Consider the following 20,257-nt stretch of genomic DNA (forward strand, 5'->3'; position numbering starts at 1 on the left):
TTCTACGGGGCCAGTGCACGTACCGATTAATGGCGCGGCGGTCCGGCGAAGCTCCGGTGAATTGGAAGTCGTCGAACTTGCAGCATTGGAACTCTGATGACCATGAATCGGCGGCGAAGACGTTTTCCCGATCAACCATGGCAAACTCGGTTCGGAGAGAGGCCTGGAACGGCGGCGCGCGAAGCTCCCGTGGAGAAAGCTCGCCGGAGTCTAGATTCGTCGGGCAGCGCTGCGCGAGGAGGAAGACGATGCGGTGATGATGCGGTGAAAGAATGCGAAGTTACCGAGCTGAGGGGTATTTATAGACCTCGCGCGGAGATTCTTGATTCGGATCCAACGGTGGAAACGGAACGGTCCCGTCAGATGATTGACACGTGTCTTAGGTCAAAAGCGGTAAAACGACGTGGAGGTAACTTGACTGTGCGCTCCCGAAATTTCCGGCTAAAGATTCGCATCTCCGAAAATTTAGCGCGGGAAAAGAGAAAGTTGTGCGCGGGAAAAGTGGAATCTCCGTTATGTTACCAATTCCGAAGACAAGAGGAATTCCGAGCAGATGAAGCCGGAAACAAGTAAAAGTTTGGAAGCTCTTCAAGATGCTCTTCGGATCCGAGCTGAATGAAGTCGGAAGAATGACGAATCTCGGAGAACTTCGGGGGCTACTGTTGTGGGTATACTTTATGGGTATATCAACGGCATGGCCTAGATCCGGCAAGCCCGGGTGGCCCATAGTTGGTGATGAGGCATGTGGCCCATCGGGCGGCCCAGTTGCTGTAGATCCCGAAGGATGAAGTCCAGCCCAGGAGCAAGAAGCCGGATCCGAACCGACCTACGGAGGAGGCCGGATCCGTGAAGGCCATGAAGTATCCGGATCCAGCACGTTCTTAGAAGAAGGCGGATCCTTGACGTACACGGCTAGACTTGTACCGTAGTTAGGCAACTTGTATTCCGGCTAGGACTCTCCGTGTAAACCCTAGATCCGTGCGCCTTTATAAGCCGGAACCCGGGAGCCCTAGAGGCACAACCACAACTCATTGTAACAACGTGAAAGCGCCCATATAATTCCAGACAAGCAGTACTAGGCCCTGTCATCGTACAGGTGTTCCGAAGCTGGGTAAATCGCGTATCCGCCCTATGGCCCATACTTCTTCTACCCCTCGTGAGGATCCCTCCTCCGAGACACCGTCGATTAGGCAACAACACCAACCTTGCCAACACAGCTAACGTTGTCGCTAACCATCGAACCAACCACACACACCTCACTATAAAGGCACCGATGGCGCAGTCGAGGGCATATCGACCTCTAGATGGCGCTCGACCTCCGCCTACAGCCGACCGACGACGCACGGTGGGAACAACTGCACCCCTTGGCCCTTGCGTGTGAGGCGCCACTATGCCAAAATGGTGCTACACCACCTCATCCGCCCCAGGAAGGCAGGAATCGAGCTCCGCCGACAAGAGATGGACAGCCGGAGGTCAGGCTCTTTATTTCTTTAAACTTCTTGGGATCTGAAGTGTGTGAAATGTCATTTTCCACTAATGTCGGCATGTGTTGGTCAGCATCTGAGAGTTGGTGGCCAGACATGGTGCCACCACCTCGAACCCACCTACAGTCGCAGGTTGTGGCAGATCCATGGAGGAAATCGAATACGACGCAGCCCCAGCTCCAGCATCAACCTAGCCTTCGTGAGTGCGAGGTAATCAGGTAGGCATAGCGATGTGCCTACTTGACACGAGGAGAGAATTCATCAATCAGAAGTTAGCCCGCACATAACCATGGCTGATATGAGGATCCCCTTGCTCTACTATCCACAACAATAAAACATTTACCGGGCGGCTCTGCCCGTGATATCACGCCTCACGGCTCACGGTAGCTACAAGGTGTAATTTTTGATTGTAATCTGGGGACATAACCGCTCAATTCCCAGAAATGTATTGATTTTCTTTCTGGGAATTTCGTTTTGGATTCTGCCGAGTGCGTGCGTCATAATTGAGGAGCGGCCAGTTTGAATTTGAATGTTGTCGGGTCCAAGCTTGTGAAACGTACAAACCGTGGGCCTAGTAGGCCCATAACCGCATAACCTATTTTATTGGTTCACTTCCTTTTGGCAACTACTACGGTACGGCGGAACGCCCGAAACAAAACTCTATACACGTTAGACTAGTCACAATGGGAAGTATTATACACTAGTATCATGCACATGATACTATTTTATGATACCACCTCCACAATGCATAGTATCATAATATGGTATCATACTTATGTCATATTTAATGTTTTGTAGAATCTCAATGCAAATGTGTGTACATAATGTATTTGTCATGAAGTTTTCTAGATTTATGTGTGATGATACGGTATCATATTATGATACTACTCTCATCTGTCACCTCATTAATTCATTAATTGATGTGACACATCAGATTTTTGCCAACATGATATGTATGATACTACTTATGATACTCCCATTGGGGCTAGTCTTATATATTTCGGTGAGCAAAATAAGTCCAGTTTTCAATAAGTTTGCCCCACTTTACTACTTTAGTAGGAGTATTATGTTATGTTACAATGTCGTCTCCTCATAAAATGTCTTGTATACTTCAACTTATGATTTTTTTTTAGAAAAACTTACGATGATACCCCGGTTATCATATTGTGAGCATCTCCAACAAACGCTGTAAAAGGCACGCGCGGCAAAAAAACCGCCAGTTTGGTGCGCGCGGGCGCTTGCGCGAAGCTTCAGCGGACGCGGAAAAAGGCGCGCGCTAAAAACTTTGCCGCGCACGCGATTGCGCTACTCCACGCGGGAAAGTTGCCGCGTGGGCTGCCGTGCGCGCTATAAACGCGACACGCGCGAATGCGCCAACCGCCTGAACGTTCCACGCGCCGCTCCGCCTCTCTCTCTCTCCCGCTGACGCTCCGCCTCTCTCTCTCTCCCTCCCGCCGACGTTCCGCCTCCGCGCCTCCGTCTGAAGATGCCTCCGCGCCGCCGCTCCGCCTCCGGCTGCCGCGGCGTTTGGGCGCGGTCGAGCGGCCGCTTCGACGCGGAGATCCGCTCCGGCGCGCACGAGGCGGCACGGGCGTACGACGCCGTCGCCTGGCGCCTCGGCTGCTCCCGCCGGACAATGAATTTTCACGCCGTCTGGACGCGGGAGCAGGCGGAGCAGCTGGCGCCCCCGTCTCCGGTCATCACGCGCGAGCAACATCGCCGCCAACGGGAGCTGGATCAGCGCCTCCTCATCGCCGAGCACGACGAGGCCCTCCGCCTCGAGTGGGTGCGTCAATTCCCCGAAGACGTCGCCGCCATGGAAGCCTTCTACGCGGAGAAGGAGGCGGCGAAGGCGACGACGAAGGCGAAGAAGAAGGCGAGCCGCGACAAGCGCCGGACAGAGTCCACGGCGAGGGCCGAGAAGGCGGGGAGGAAGGAGGAGGAGAAGAAAAATGACGCAGGGCCGTCCACCATCGTCCTCTCCTCCTCCTTCGAGTGGACTTCAACGCCGCCACTCCTCCAACTACGACTGGGATTCAGAGTAGGATAGACTAGTTTTAAATAAAATGTATTTCGTATCGTCGAACTTCTAATATATTTCGTAGTTTCATTTGCGTTTTCTATTTGATTTTGTTTGATTTAATTTGAAATAAAACGGTCGAACTAGTCGTTCGCGCCGCGCCGCGCGCTGCATAATGGCGCGCTCGGCATAGGAGCACTTTTCCCGTCCGAGCACGCGCGGCAAAATGACGCTTCTGACGGAGCAACTTTCACGCGAACGCGCGGTATCTGTTTACAGCGCGGTGCAAACTACATATAGCACGCCGATTTTTGGAGCGTCTGTTGTAGATGCTCTTAGTTCACGAAGGTGTTTAGTATTGTCCCAAGAAAAAAATGTTCGCGGCCACAGTATATAAAAGAGTTGGTACGCAAGTTTGTAAACACGCCATTTCTTAGCAATTGTCCAAGCAATTGTCCAAACAGGCCCTTAAGGGCTCCTTTGATTCAAAGGATTTGCATAGGAATTGTGTAGGATTTGGTTCCTATGAAAAATTTTCTATACATATTGTTTGATTCATAGGAACATATTCTATAGAAAAAAATCCTATAGAAATCTTGTAGTGTAATTCCTATATAAAAAAAAACATTAGCTCATACCTCATGGAAAAATTCCTTTGCTACAATCAAACAAACTTCATCGTCCTATAGGATTCAATTAGACATGCCATTCCAATCCTATACCTTTCCTATTCATATGTTTTTCCTATCCCTTAAATCAAAGGAGGCCTTAAATTTTGTCGCTATGTAAAGAACAAGTGGCGAACACAGGGGCAAGCGACCATAAAACATGGATATACATTTCATTCTAGAAGGCCTAATAGCACACTAACATCACTACGGCCGGTACGTGTTTCATCCAGGACCTTGGCTATGCATGCCAGCGACGAAGAAGCGACCTGTAGCAGGATCTCGAGAAGCATAGTAAACTGTGCCCGGGCTCGCGTGGTTGTGAACCCCCTCGTACATTGTCACGACATAGTTCGTGTCGTCTCTGTCTCTCTCTACCCTCTTCTTCACGCTGCATCCCTCCGTCGAACATCGGTAGTAGTTCCTGTAGTGGCAAAAAGGAAATGAAATTTTGAGTTTATGAAGTCTCACTTTGTCATGCAGGTCAGATGCCCAAGAAGAGCAACAAGTAAGGGTTTCACGGATTAAAATGATCATAACAATCCATCACACTGTAGTCCAATCCAACGGCGTACGAATTTAGTTGGGTTGTTGCTTGTTTAATTTCAATCTTATATTTGGTTTCGTATATCGTCATATGAATTCAACACTAACTGCACTGAATTTAGCTACTCCGTAGCAGGTGACATGCGCCGGTGCCAGTGCCACGTGTTGCTCTCTATTATAATTTATATAATAAAAAATGTTTAACTGAAAGTGTTTGATTAGGCTTGGTACTTTTGAGCTAAGAATCCAACATTTCTAATCTGATGGTACGAATCTAAGAATATGTTAGATGGTATTAATAAAATCATAGAAATCTTACAACCGGGCCCATAGAGAAGTGGTCTTGATGATATTGTTTTTTAACCCAGCTATTTGTCGATTTTGATTAAGCAAATGCAGTAGCTAGCGCATTAGATGATCGAGCGACCAAATGTCATGGTAAAAAAAGATTAGCACAATCCAGAAAAGCATACAGCATACTACTAGTCGCTCCGCTTCATTACCACCACTCCACCACCCCCTGAGCCCAGACCATGCGTTCACATGCACCACACACAGGTGTGGTCGATTGAGTTAATTATGCATTCAAGTATCAACGACAGATGCGAGATGATATATAGGTGCAGGTTGGTGGAGCCGTCTGGCGTCATGGTGGCATCGATGGCAGGTCTTGCAAGGTTAATGCGATGATCTCTCTTGAAGATGGAGTCGAGGAAGACGGCGGAAGCAACTTCTGTGGCGTGGGCGTTGGCGTACGCTCAGAGTCTGCTTGACTGAATGTGCTTCTCACCTGCTATTGGGCGGTTTGGAAAGGCATTTAGTTTTGGTTGATGTGAGTTGGTGTATTGTCACCCTCTTCATCCCACTGTAGGTATAGTTAGGTTGCTTCGAGATTGGTCTTTTATATTGTTTTTTGTAAGGTTCGTGAATAATCTAATAAAAAAAAGCCATGTGCATCCTTTGGATACTGAAGCTGGGGCGATATTTTCCCATTTCGAAAAAAAAAAATTATGCATTCAAGTGGATGAGTGCATGCGTTCACAGCGTGCGTACGCACGTACTTACCTTGGGTTAGGGCTGTTCTTGACCGACTTCTTGCCGTACTTCCTCCACTTGTAGCCGTCGTCGAGCACCTCCTCCTCCGACCTCGTCCGGAACGCGATCTTGTTCCCGGCCGCCGCCGCCGCGGAGGGCGCCGCAGGCCTGAGATAATCAATGTCGACCGAGGGCGACTGTCAAACGGATTCGAATGATGTGCATCTTGATATATGTGTAGATCGATGTGCTAGCGTAGGTTACCTCGGATGAGCACCGTAGCCAGCATCCGGCACGGCCGGTGTCGCCTCGGCCGGCATCCGCGGAGGCAGCGGCGGCGCCCGGAACGTTTCGGGCACGGTCGGCGCCAGCGCCGGCCCGCCTCCGCCGTCGTCCGACAAGTAGTCCAAGACGTCGAGCTCCTGCCGCAGCACCCCGCTTGCCGCCGCCGCGAAGGCCGGAGAGAAAGAGCTGGCTGTGGAGCCAGAGCTGTACGGGCGGTTGTTTTCTGCTGGTAGTGAGCTGCTTGCGCCACCCCGCGGCGCCGGAAAGGCCATCGAGCGGCAGACGCCGGCGACGTGACCGTGCGGGCGGTAGTGATAAGGTGCGCCGGCTCCTGCCACCGCCATGTACGTGCTTCGGATCGGTCAGTGCATGGGTGGCGATCGAGTCGTATCAACTGACTTGATCGAGGCATGTGTCGTCATATATATTTATAGATATCGTGCGCCGTTCGTTGCTGGGCTTCGCACCGAGCTTCCTCCTGTTGCGGGCCCGAGCGAAGGGAAGAAGCTTCGACGCACGGGCAGCTGCCCCGTTTCGAAATGTGCTGCCACAGAGACGGGACCTGCCGCAAGCAGCGACAGCAGAGGTGGATGCTGACATGCCCGATGGCTAGCTAGCTGGTGCTGCGCGCGTGGGGTAGAAAAGTAGGGACTGGGACGTGGCCGGCCACTGTGGCGGCGCGCGCGCATGCATGGGAGTGGGAGGCTCGGCTCAGCTGGGCCCAAACCGACAGCGAACACCATACGGACGCGGACTGCGTCAAGCCGTCAAACAGAGTCTTTGAAACGTCAACCCCTGTTTTTCACGCACGTTTTGTTTTCTCTCTAGCACCCTTGTTGCAGGGAAACCCCCGGTTTGGTCTTGCTGTCTGATCCCTCGATTATTGGCAAAAGGGTTTGTTAATTTTTTTTGGCCAAAAGGCATGCTTGGATTTGCAAAGCTACTGAATGGAACTGATGAGAAGAAATGGGAGTTTGGAGGATGTGTACTGTAGTGTCATCACTTACTTCGCCGATCGAAATATGCTTATTAATGACTAATCACTACGGGAGAAAAGGCCGTTGCCGTGCGGCACTTTGCACGGCAAAGGCCGCTATATGCACGGCAAAGGCTTTGCCGTGCGTGCACGCACGGCAAAAGCTGCCCGACAAAGAGACCGCCGGCAAAGCCAACGTTGCCGTGCGCGAACTCTGTGCCGTGTCGTTGGCCCCGGTTCTAGTCTTTGCCGTGCGTGCGATTCTTTGCCGTGCGGCAGAGCGTTGCCGTGCGTCCTCATCTTTGCCGTGCGCGGTAACATTGCCGTGCGGCGCCTCCTTTGCCGTGCGTGGCAACATTGCCGTGCGCGAACTCTGTGCCGTGTCGTTGGCTTTGCCGTGCGGCAGCAGGCCAGCCCGCACGGCAAAGACAGTTCCAGCAGACCCCCTCGGAGCTCCCAGGCGCACATGTGAGTGAACTATATACACTGCATTTTCGCTTTAGTCAGAGTGAACTTCATGGAATTTCACCAAGTATATGTAAGAAAAAATACCAACATATACAATATTGAATACATGCAATATGAAAGTATACCTTTCGATCATTCTAATTGGAATTATTTTGATATTGTAAAAAACCGGATGAGAACATGGTTGGCATAAATAGGGAGTTAGAGTTATGGATGTAGACTCTGAAATATAAGGGGTTTACAATTGGTAGGATGAAGACCGAGTACTTGCAATGCAACTTCAGCGGTATTATTGGTGCGAAGACGGATATGTTAGTTTAGAAGGACAAATAGTGCATAAGAGGGACATCTTCTGATACTTGTTGGGATCAATTCTGCAAAACAATGATGATATCGATGAGGATATTTGCCACATGATCAAAGCGGGATGGATGAAGTGACGACAAGCATTTGGCATCCTATGTGACAAGAAGATCCTACAAACACTAAAAGGTAAGTTTTATAGGATGGCAATCAAACCAGCGATGCTATACAGAGCAGAATGTTAGCCCATTAAAAAACAACACATCCAACAAATAAGTGTTGCCGAGATGTGCATGCTACGGTGGTTGTGTGGCTATACAAAAATTGACTGGATTAGTAATGAGGTATTATAGGATAAGCTATGGGTGACACCGGTCGACGAGAATCTAATCCAACACGATTAAGGTGGTTTGGTCATAAGATTTTAAAAAAAATCAAACTACGGAAAGTTTGACTTAAGTTTTTTGGAAAAAAGATATTAATACGCACACCAAAATTAACACCGCTAGATATATCATAAAATATATTTTTATATGATATATTTATAATATTATGGTTATTGATATTTTCTAAAAGTTTTGTTAAACTTTAATTAGTTTTATTTTTTCAAAAAGTAGTCATTATTCGCTGGAATGGAGGGAGTACGTATACGCTTACTCGGGGCTCAGGGATCGGTGGTGGCTCGGAGTCGTTCTATTCGTCGACGTTGTTGTCTATATCGCTGACTCGGGGCTCCACCTTTCCCCTCTCTCTCTCCCGCTCTCTCGATTTGTCTATGATACGACACCCATTGGCGCTCTAACATATGGCTCTTGCACGTGATTACAGGCGAAAACCATTATTCCTCCATTCCCAGCATAAGAAGAAGTAAAAACACCCTCTTCTATACAACACATTCCCAGATGTGAACTGGGAGAGATGGAATACTTAAGTAACCTTCCCAGGCTGCGGTGAGTCGATGGAAGTGATGTCTGGATTATTGCCGCAATAGCTAGCCATTCTGGTGCATTTGCTATATTTCTATTTCTTAGAAACGCATTTTATTTAAGTTGACTATCCTCTTGCACACTGCAAGTATGGGCACACAAGCAAGTATGTATGTTGGCCGGTCTAGTTTGACAGGCTCACTGTTAGATGTATTTCTGTATGCCTGTACGTCGTAGGTATGGAGGAGTCCTCCACCCTACCGTACTCTCTCTTGTATCGATGATGGGCTTAGTTCCAATATATAAACACGTAATCGTGTGGAGTCTAACACACGTTCAAAGCCAAAACCTAATATGGTATCAGAGCGTCTCTTCCGAGACCTCTACCTGCCGCCGCCGCCGCTGTTCCCTGCAGCCGCTGCCGCCACACAACGCCGCCGCCGCCTCTGTTCCCTGCAGACGCCGCTGCCGCCTCACAAGCCGCCGCCGCCGCTGTTCTTTTTCAGCCGCCGCCGCACTACATCACGCCACGATCTGCAGCCCTCTCGATCGATCTGATCGCCGCTGCCCTACAACTCCTACGACCACGACTGCCTCTGCATCGACAACAACAACGCCGTCTGATACGTCTCCGACGTATCGATAATTTCTTATGTTCCATGCCACATTATTGATGATATCTACATGTTTTATGCACACTTTATGTCATATTCGTGCATTTTCTGGAACTAACCTATTAACAAGATGCCGAAGTGCCAGTTGTTGTTTTCTGCTGTTTTTGGTTTCAGAAATCCTAGTAAGGAAATATTCTTGGAATTGGACGAAATCAACGCCCAGGGTCCTATTTTGCCATGAAGCTTCCAGAAGACCGAAGAGTCAACGAAGTGGGGCCACGAGGTGGCCAGGAGGGCAGGCGGCGCAGCCCCACCCTTGGCCGCGCCGCCCTGTCTCCTGGGCCCCTCGCGTCGCCCCCTGACCTACCCTTCCGCCTACTTAAAGCCTTCGTCGCGAAACCCCCAGTACCGAGAGCCACGATACGGAAAACCTTCCAGAGACGCCGCCGCCAATCCCATCTCGGGGGGATTCAGGAGATCGCCTCCGGCACCCTGCCGGAGAGGGGAATCATCTCCCGGAGGACTCTACGTCGCCATGGTCGCCTCCGGAGTGATGTGTGAGTAGTTGATGACCCACAAGTATAGGGGGTGTATCGTAGTATTTTCGATAAGTAAGAATGTCGATCCCAACGAGGAGCAGAAGGTGTTGACAAGCAGTTTCGATGAAGGATTCACTGTAAATGCTCACAGACAAGTATTCAGGGGGTTTTGATGTAACAGTTGAATAAAGTACGAGTAAGTAAAGTGCGAGAGTAACAATTGCAGCGAGTGGCCTAATCCTTTTTAGCACAAAGGACAAGCTGGTTTGTTTACTTATAATGACCAAACGTTCTCGAGGACACACGGGATTTTAGTCTAGTGCTTTCGCTACATACGGCTAAATAATCTTCATTGTTATGATAAGTGTTGTGTGGGTGAACCTATGCTAATGTACCGCCCTTCCTAGGACTAATACATACTTGTGATTATACCCCTTGCAAGCATCCGCAACTACAAGAAAGTAATTAAGAATAAATCTAACCACAGCCTTAAACTCTGAGATCCTGCGATCCCTCCTGCATCAATATACCAACGGGGGTTTAGGTTTCTGTCACTCCGGCAACCCCGCAATTGGCAAACGAATACAAGATGCATTCCCCTAGGCCCATAAATGGTGAAGTGTCATGTAGTCGACGTTCACATGACACCACTAGAAGAATAACACCACAACTTAAATATCATACCATTGAATATTACTCAACCATAGTTCACTACTGACATTTAGACTTCACCCATGTCCTCAAGAACTAAACGAACTACTCACGAGACATCATATGGAACATGATCAGAGGTGATATGATGATGAATAACAATCTGAACATAAACTTGGTTCAATGGTTTCACTCAATAGCATCAACAACAAGTAGAGATCGATACGGAGAGTTTCCCTATCAAACAATCAAGATCAAACCCAAATTGCTACGGCGGTGACGGTGTCCAGCGGTGGAGACGGCGGTGATGATGGTGGAGATGATGATGATGGTGATGGAGATGATGTCCAACTTGATGACGGTGACGATGGCGTCGATTTCCCCCTCCCGGAGGGAATTTCCCCGGCGGATTCCTGCCCGCCGGAGAGCTCTTTTCTCTCTGGTGTTCTCCGCCCCGCAGAGGCGGTCAGAACTCTTCGCGAGGTACCCTCTGTGGCTTAGGTTTTCGGGACGAAGGATTTCGCGAAGAAAAGGAGGCGAAAGGGGCTGTGGGGCCCCCACACCACATGGTGGCGCGGCCAGGCCATGGGCCGCGCCGCCCTATGGTGTGGGCCCACCCTGGGTCCAGCTGGCTCCTCCTTCTGGCTTCCTTCGTCATCTTGAAAAATAGGATTTTTGGTATAATTTCCTTCCACAGTTGATCTTCCGAAATATTGCGTTCTGACGGTGCTTTTTCCAGCAGAATCCTGGCTCCGGTGCTTGATCCTCCAATAATGATGAAACATGCAAAATAGATGAAATAACATAAGTATTGTGTCCCAATATGAAATATATCAATGAATAACAGCAAATTAAGATATAAAATAGTGATGCAAATTGGACGTATCAACTCCCCCCAAGCTTAGACTTCGCTTGTCCCCAAGTGAAACTGAGCTCGGTAAACAGGACCACATGTTTATGGAGTGAAGAGTCGATAAATAAAATACGGACAAGAAGCATCATATTCATTCACACAAGACATTATAGTGAACAACTTCCTCATATAACTCAACTTGAAACAAGTATAAGGTAATCACAAATAAAGGTGCATAAGAAATCATAGTTGGTAATGGCAAACTTCATTCTTGGTCAGAGAACAATTAACAGATTATATTTATCTCATTGAGCAGCGCTCTCATGTTAAAGTTTATAAGGCACAACTTGCATACTCAATCATAATGGTCTCTTCATGATCATTGATAACTTGCAAAGCTATATTCATTCAGATAAAACTTGTACTAAACAAGGAAGAATAAAAGACATGATGAAGGAAATCACAATATAATGGTTTGATCACAACTACTCAAATGCTTGCTTGAGATGGAGGGAAATAGGTTTACTGACTCAACATAAAGTAAAAGACAGGCCCTTCGCAGAGGGAAGCATGGATTAAATCATGTGCTAGAGCTTTTTCAGTTTTGCAATCATATATAAAGAGAATAAAAGTAACATTTTGAGAGGTGTTTGTTGTTGTCAACGACTGGTAGCGGGTACTCTAACCCCCTTGCCAGACAACCTCCAAAGAGCGGCTCCCATATTATTTCATTTTATGTGGCACTCCTTCCAACCTTTCTTTCACAAACCATGGCTAACCGAATCCTCGGGTGCCTGCCAACAATCTCATACCATGAAGGAGTGCCTTTTTATTTTAGTTTTATTATGATGATGACACTCCCCCCAACCTTTGCTTACACAAGCCATGGCTAACCGAATCCTTCGGGTGCCGTCCATCAATCACATACCATGGAGGAGTGTCTATTTAGTTTAATTAATTTGGGACTGGGAATCCCATTGCCAGCTCTTTTTGCAAAATTATTGGATAAGCGGATGAAGCCACTAGTCCATTGGTGAAAGTTGCCCAACAAGATTGAAAGATAAAACACCACATACTTCCTCATGAGCTATGAAACATTGACACAAATAAGAGATACTAAGTTTTGAATCGTTTAAAGGTAGCACATGAAGTATTTACTTGGAATGGCGGAAAATACCATGTAGTAGGTAGGTATGGTGGACACAAATGACATAGGTTTGGGCTAAGGTTTGGATGCACGAGAAGTATTCCCTCTCAGTACAGGTTTTTGGCTAGCAAGGTTAATTAGCAAGCATAAGAGTTGAGGGAAACAAACAAATATACATGTGATAGAAACAATCATGCATCTTCCTTGTAAGCACAAACAATTTTAACTTTAGAATAATAAGCTATGAGCTAACAAGAAAGAAAGATATGAAACAACTACATGTATTTCTCTTTTCTACTTAAACCTCAAAGTGTTGTTGCTATTGACCAATGCTAAGTTTGCCAAAACCAAATAGATTTATTCAATGCTCCCAAAGTGATACCAATACTAAAAACAAGGTAAATCATATAATAGAGATTGCAAACTAAAATAAGATGTGCAATATGTAAATGATAAGACTTCTCATTAATATTCCATAACGATAACTCACACCAAGGGATACATAGACAACTAACTAAAGGAGAGATACTTCCAAACTGCAACCCATCTTATACGATAACTTCCCTACTCATGATATGACACTACTTGATAATAAAAGTAAAAGGTAGTGATGATGTGATACCGCGGCACTCCCCCAAGCTTGGAACAAACCAAGGGGATGCCAATACCGATGATGAATTACTCCTTTGGCGATGGTGGTGATGAACTCCTCCCGCGCTTCTTACAGAACTCTTTCAACTTCAGTTTCTCAGCTTGGCAATTCTGCACTAAGACTCGAAGAGATTCATTGTTATCTGAAGTTGGCGATGATGACCTTGTGATGTGAATCGAGTGGTATTCCAGCATTCTTCGGAGGCGGCAATTCTCCTCCTGGAGTATCTCCACTTCTCTTCTTAGAGCCCGATATTGATCACAAAACTAATCGGTAGTTCGTAGAACTTCTTCCAACACAGGGAAGGAGTCGAGGCTAAGAGCGGGTGGTAAAGGTCCCTGCAAGTTATGAGAAAAAGAACGTCGAGTGTCAACAGATCCCACCAAGATTTGCTTGCTCCCAACGGCTTGCTGCTCTTGTCTTGATGGCACCCTCTTCACTTCTTCCTCCGAAAGCCCCTTGCCCTTGTTGTTGGAGGCCATGGTGCTTATAGACTAAAAACAGATCCTGGCAGAAACAGCTCGAAACAAAACACGTCGAGAAAACGATATATGGACCTCCAGGGGTCCGGGGAATTATATAGCAAAAATTTTCACGACAAAAGGAAAGTACCAGATCGAACCAGAGTCGGAAAGGGGCGACGAGGCGGCCAAACCATAGGTCGGCGCGGGCCCAGGTCAGGCCGCGCCGGCCTATGGTGGCACCCCCTCGTGCGTCCTTTCCACTCCGTTTCGAACTTGTAATTTTTCATATTTTCCAAAAACAGCAAAAATATTGTTCGGAAAGTAAATTGCGTACTTTTCATTACCGCATCGTTACCTATTCAAAGTCGAGTTCTGGCGGACTGTCAATTTGCCCTTTGATGAAAGCCTCCGGTGTTTCCACTTGAATAATATCAACATCAACATTATAGGAATCACCTGAGATATAATGCTTGAGTCTTTGTCCATTCACCACTTGCGTGGCATTGCCTTGGAGAGAGCTAATTTTGATTGCTCCTGAACGATACACCTCCTCGACAACATATGGTCCTTCCCATTTCGAGAGTAATTTCCCTGCAAAGAATCTGAGACGAGACCGATACAATAGGACTTTATCCCCAATATTAAATTCTCTTTTGATAATCCTTCTATCATGCCATTTTTTAACTTTCTCTTTAAAGAGTTTAGCATTTTCATAAGCTTCACTTCTCCATTCATCTAGAGAACTTAATTGCAACAACCTCTTATCACCGGCAAGTTTAGGATCTTTATTTAATTCTCTAACAGCCCAATAAGCTTTGTGCTCTAGTTCTAAAGGTAAATGACAAGCTTTCCCATAAACCATTTTATAAGGTGACATTCCCATGGGATTTTTATAAGCAGTTCTATAAGCCCATAGTGCATCCTTCAATTTACTAGCCCAATTCTTTCTAGTTTTATTAACAGTCTTTCCCAAAATAGATTTAATCTCTCTATTTGATAATTCTACTTGACCACTAGTTTGAGGATGATAAGCGGAAGCAATTCTATGATTAATACCATACTTAGCAAGAGTTTTTCTAAAACCTCCATGAATAAAATGAGAACCTCCATCAGTCATAATATATCTAGGCACTCCAAATCTAGGAAAAATAATGTCTAAAAGCATTCTTAAAGAGGTCTCACCATCAGCACTTTTTGTAGTTTTGGCTTCCACCCATTTAGTAACATAATCAACAAAGAACAAGTATATGAGTGTTACCTTCTGAAGACGGAAAAGGTCCCATGAAGTCAAATCCCCAACAATCAAATGGTTCAATAACAAGAGTATAATTCATAGACATTTCATTACGTCTGGAGATATTACCAACCCTTTGGCATTCATCACAAGATAAAATAAACTTTCTCGCATCCTTGAAGAGAGTTGGCCAATAAAAACCTGATTGTAGAACCTTTTGCGCGGTTCTTTCTCCGGCGTGATGTCCTCCATAAGCACTACCATGACATTTACTCAATATCTCTTGTTGTTCATATTCGGGAACACATCTTCGCATAATACCATCCACTCCTTCTTTATATAAGTGTGGGTCATCCCAGAAATAATGCCTCAAGTCATAAAAGAATTTCCTCCTTTGCTGAGCTGAAAAGGTTGGAGGCAAGTACTTGGAAACAATAAAGTTAGCATAATCAGCATACCAAGGACTGTCTCGTGAGCTCACCTTTATTACAGCCAATTGTTCATTTGGAAAACTATCATTAACAGGAACAGGATCATAAGCAATATTTTCCAATCTAGACAAATTATCAAGAACAGGATTATCGGCACCTTTCCTATCTACAATATGTAAATCAAATTCTTGCAAAAGAAGTACCCATCTAATAAGCCTCGGCTTAGCATCTTTCTTTGTCATAAGGTATCTAATTGCAGCATGATCAGTATGAATAGTAACTTTTGAATCAACAATATAAGATCTAAATTTATCGCGAGCAAAGACTACAGCTAATAATTCTTTTTCAGTTGTAGCATAATTTCTTTGAGCAGCATCAAGAGTTTTACTAGCATAATGAATAACATTCAGTTTTTTATCTACTCGCTGTCCAAGAACAGCGCCTACAAAGAAAATCACGAGCATCCCACATACTTTCACATGGTAAGTTCCAATCCGGAGGTTCAACTATAGGAGCAGTTGTTAAGGCTTTCTTTAGAGTTTCAAAAGCTTCCTTACAATCGTCATCAAAAACAAATGGTACATCTTTTTGAAGAAGATTAGTAAGAGGTTTTGAAATCTTGGAGAAATCGTTAATAAACCTCCTAGAAAACCCAAACATGACCAAGAACACTACGAATACCTTTAACATCCCTAGGATAGGGCATCTTCTCAATTGCTTCAACTTTAGCTCTATCAACTTCAATACCTCTCTCAGAAATTTTATGTCCCAATACAATTCCTTCATTAACCATAAAGTGGCATTTCTCCCAATTAAGAACAAGGTTAGTTTCTTCACATCTCTCGCAAAACTTTATCAAGGTTTCAAGCAACTATCAAAAGAATTCCCATAGACGGAAAAATCATCCATGAATACCTCTACAATACTTTCACAAAAACCATGAAAAATAGCAGACATGCATCTTTGAAAAGTAGCAGGAGCATTACATAAACCAAAAGGCATGCGTCTATAAGCATAAGTTCCATAGGGACAAGTAAAAGTGGTTTTCTCTTGATCTTTAGCTTTAACAGGAATTTGTGAAAACCCAGAATAACCATCAAGAAAACAAAAATGAGTATTTTTAGACAATCTTTCTAGCATTTGATCAATAAATGGTAAAGGGTAATGATCTTTCTTAGTAACTTTATTAACTTTTCGAAAATCAATGCACATTCTATACCCTACAACTACTCTTTGAGGGATGAGCTCATCATTATCATTAGGCACAACAGTCATTCCTCCTTTCTTGGGAACGCAATGCACAGGACTAACCCATCTACTATCAGCAATAGGATATATAATACCAGCTTCAAGAAGTCTTAATACCTCATTCCTTACCACTTCCTTCATCTTCGGAATTAGACGACGCTGATGTTCAACAACAGGCTTTGCATCATCTTCCATATTAATAGCATGTTGGCAAATAGAAGGAGAAATCCCTTTCAAATCATCAAGAGTATAGCCAATAGCTCCTCGGTGCTTCTTCAATATTTCCAATAACCTTTCTTCCTCAATCTCTCGAAAGCTTAGAACTAATAATAACAGGATATATTTTCTTATCATCAATATGAGCATATTTAAGATTATCATGCAAAGGCTTTAATTCAAAAACAGGATCTTCCTTTGGTGGCGGTGTTGTACCCAAATCTTCCACCGGTAAATCATGCTTGAGAATAGGTTGGCGAAGAAAAATTTCCTCAAGCTCATCTCTTTCTTTCCTAAAAACTTCACTCTCGCTATCCTCCAAATGTTGCTGCAAAGGATTGTTAGGAACAAGAACAATAGATGCACATTGCTCCATTTTAAAATCATCACTAGGCAAATCAGCTTTATAAGGAGTTTTGGTAAATTTAGAGAAGTTAAACTCGTAAGATTCACCAGCAAATTTAGTCAAAATTTTCTCTTTCTTGCAATCTATAATAGCTCCACAAGTATTTAGAAAAGGTCTACCAAAAATAATAGGACAATAATCACTAGCAGCAGAACCAAGTACCAAAAAGTCAGCAGGATATTTAATCTTACCGCATAAAACTTCCACATCTCGAACAATACCAATTGGAGAAATAGTTTCTCTATTAGCCAGCTGAATAACCACATCAAGATCTTCAAGTTCACAAGAATCAATTTCGTGCATAATCTCCGTGTAAAGCTCATAAGGAATAGCACTAACACTTGCACCAATATCACATAAACCATAATAGCAATGATCACCAATTCTAACAGATAGCATAGGAACACTAGCTTGTTTGGGTTTATTAGGATGTGAAACAATATTAGAAGCATCTTCACAGAAAATAATATGACCATCCTCCACATTTTCAAAAACAAGATCTTTAACTATTGCAACAGCATGAGTTCAACTTTTATTTGTTCTTCAGGTTCTACGGGTTTCTTTTCACTTTTATGAACCGCACTATTTATAACAGAGTACTCCTTCATTTTAGCAGGGAAAGGAGTTTTTTCAATATAAGCTTCAGGAATAACATGATCAGCAGTTTCAACTACAACGCATTTATTAATAGATGAATCAATTTTATCTTTATACAGTTCATGATACTTATCAAAATTCTTCTTTGGAAATTCATAATGAGAGGCAAAAGCTTTATAAAGATTTGCAGCAACTTGAGAATCAAGACCATATGTAGCACTCATATTACGAAATTTATCAGTATCCATAAAAGCTTCAATGCATTTATAATCATAAATTATACCTGATTCTCTATCCTTGTCGTTCTCCCAACCTTCAGTATTTTCTTGGATCCGATCAAGAAGGTCCCTTTTAAACTCTTCTTTGTTGCGTGTAAATGATCCAGAACAAGAAGTATCCAGCAATGTCTTGTCTTGAAAAGAAAGTCTTGCATAGAAATTATCAATAATAACATTACCAGGAAGCTCATGAATGGGGCATTTGAGCATTAAAGACTTCAATCTCCCCCAAGCTTGGGCAATACTCTCTCCATCACGAGGCCAAAAATTATATATGCGATTCCGATCCTTGTGAATTTCACTTGGAGGATAGAACTTAGAATAAAACCGGGGCACAATATCATTCCATTCAAGAGAATCCCCATTATCCAGTAATTTATACCAATGTGTCGCTTTACCAAATAGCGATAAAGAGAATAGTTTCTTCCTCACTTCATCCATAGCAATACCTGCACACTTGAATAAACCGCATAATTCATGTAAGAACAATAAATGATCTCCAGGGTGGACAGTTCCATCCCCTTCATAGCGGTTATCCATAACACGTTCAATAATTTTCATATGTATTTTATATGGTATCACTTCCTCACCTGGCACCTCATCCACTACCGTTGCAGTAGTAGTAGATTTCCCAAATAAAAATTGAAGAGAAGATCTCTCCATAATAACTTATAGCAGCAGGCAGAAATAAAATCAGCACAAACAGTAAAGGTTTTCCTTACCAATTCCACTTACCAATAGCGCTTCACTCCCCAGCAACGGCGCCAGAAAATAGTCTTGATGACCCACAAGTATAGGGGGTGTATCGTAGTATTTTCGATAAGTAAGAATGTCGATCCCAACGAGGAGCAGAAGGTGTTGACAAGCAGTTTCGATGAAGGATTCACTGTAAATGCTCACAGACAAGTATTCAGGGGGTTTTGATGTAACAGTTGAATAAAGTACGAGTAAGTAAAGTGCGAGAGTAACAATTGCAGCGAGTGGCCCAATCCTTTTTAGCACAAAGGACAAGCCGGTTTGTTTACTTATAATGACCAAACGTTCTCGAGGACACACGGGATTTTAGTCTAGTGCTTTCGCTACATACGGCTAAATAATCTTCATTGTTATGATAAGTGTTGTGTGGGTGAACCTATGCTAATGTACCGCCCTTCCTAGGACTAATACATACTTGTGATTATACCCCTTGCAAGCATACGCAACTACAAGAAAGTAATTAAGAATAAATCTAACCACAGCCTTAAACTCTGAGATCCTGCGATCCCTCCTGCATCGATATACCAACGGGGGTTTAGGTTTCTGTCACTCCGGCAACCCCGCAATTGGCAAACGAATACAAGATGCATTCCCCTAGGCCCATAAATGGTGAAGTGTCATGTAGTCGACGTTCACATGACACCACTAGAAGAATAACACCACAACTTAAATATCATACCATTGAATATTACTCAACCATAGTTCACTACTAACAATTAGACTTCACCCATGTCCTCAAGAACTAAACGAACTACTCACGAGACATCATATGGAACATGATCAGAGGTGATATGATGATGAATAACAATCTGAACATAAACTTGGTTCAATGGTTTCACTCAATAGCATCAACAACAAGTAGAGATCGATACCGGGAGAGTTTCCCCTATCAAACAATCAAGATCAAACCCAAATTGCTACGGCGGTGACGGTGTCCAGCGGTGGAGACGGCGGTGATGATGGTGGAGATGATGATGATGGTGATGGAGATGATGTCCAACTTGATGACGGTGACGATGGCGTCGATTTCCCCCTCCCGGAGGGAATTTCCCCGGCGGATTCCTGCCCGCCGGAGAGCTCTTTTCTCTCTGGTGTTCTCCGCCCCGCAGAGGCGGCTGTAACTCTTCGCGAGGTACCCTCTGTGGCTTAGGTTTTCGGGACGAAGGATTTCGCGAAGAAAAGGAGGCGAAAGGGGCTGTGGGGCCCCCACACCACATGGTGGCGCGGCCAGGCCATGGGCCGCGCCGCCCTATGGTGTGGGCCCACCCTGGGTCCAGCTGGCTCCTCCTTCTGGCTTCCTTCATCATCTTGAAAAATAGGATTTTTGGTATAATTTCCTTCCACAGTTGATCTTCCGAAATATTGCGTTCTGACGGTGCTTTTTCCAGCAGAATCCTGGCTCCGGTGCTTGATCCTCCAATAATGATGAAACATGCAAAATAGATGAAATAACATAAGTA

At 44.8% G+C, this 20,257-nt stretch overlaps 2 protein-coding genes and 1 long non-coding RNA gene across 3 annotated transcripts; 2 read left to right on the forward strand and 1 right to left on the reverse strand.

Annotated features, from left to right (window-relative positions):
- Positions 1-1,313: 1,313 nt before the first annotated feature.
- On the forward strand, positions 1,314-1,963 carry LOC127338565 (uncharacterized). Its single transcript, XR_007874419.2, has 2 exons — positions 1,314-1,472; positions 1,558-1,963. It is a non-coding gene; the product is annotated as an uncharacterized lncRNA (long non-coding RNA).
- Positions 1,964-2,970: 1,007 nt separating this feature from the next.
- Positions 2,971-3,534, forward strand: LOC127339852 (uncharacterized). The gene has a single exon (XM_051365658.1). It carries the CDS (start codon positions 2,971-2,973, stop codon positions 3,532-3,534), a length of 564 nt encoding a protein of 187 aa, XP_051221618.1.
- Positions 3,535-4,024: 490 nt separating this feature from the next.
- On the reverse strand, positions 4,025-6,426 carry LOC127338566 (uncharacterized). The gene is made up of 3 exons (XM_051364628.2): positions 6,018-6,426; positions 5,784-5,921; positions 4,025-4,596 (listed from the first exon to the last, which is right to left on the reverse strand). The coding sequence occupies exons 1-3, from the start codon at positions 6,380-6,382 to the stop codon at positions 4,398-4,400; spliced, it is 702 nt and encodes a 233-aa protein (XP_051220588.1). The 5' UTR covers positions 6,383-6,426; the 3' UTR covers positions 4,025-4,397.
- Between the last annotated feature and the right edge of the window lie 13,831 nt (positions 6,427-20,257).

The sequence above is a fragment of the Lolium perenne genome, chromosome 3, assembly GCF_019359855.2.
Source record: "Lolium perenne isolate Kyuss_39 chromosome 3, Kyuss_2.0, whole genome shotgun sequence".
NCBI lineage: Eukaryota > Viridiplantae > Streptophyta > Magnoliopsida > Poales > Poaceae > Lolium > Lolium perenne.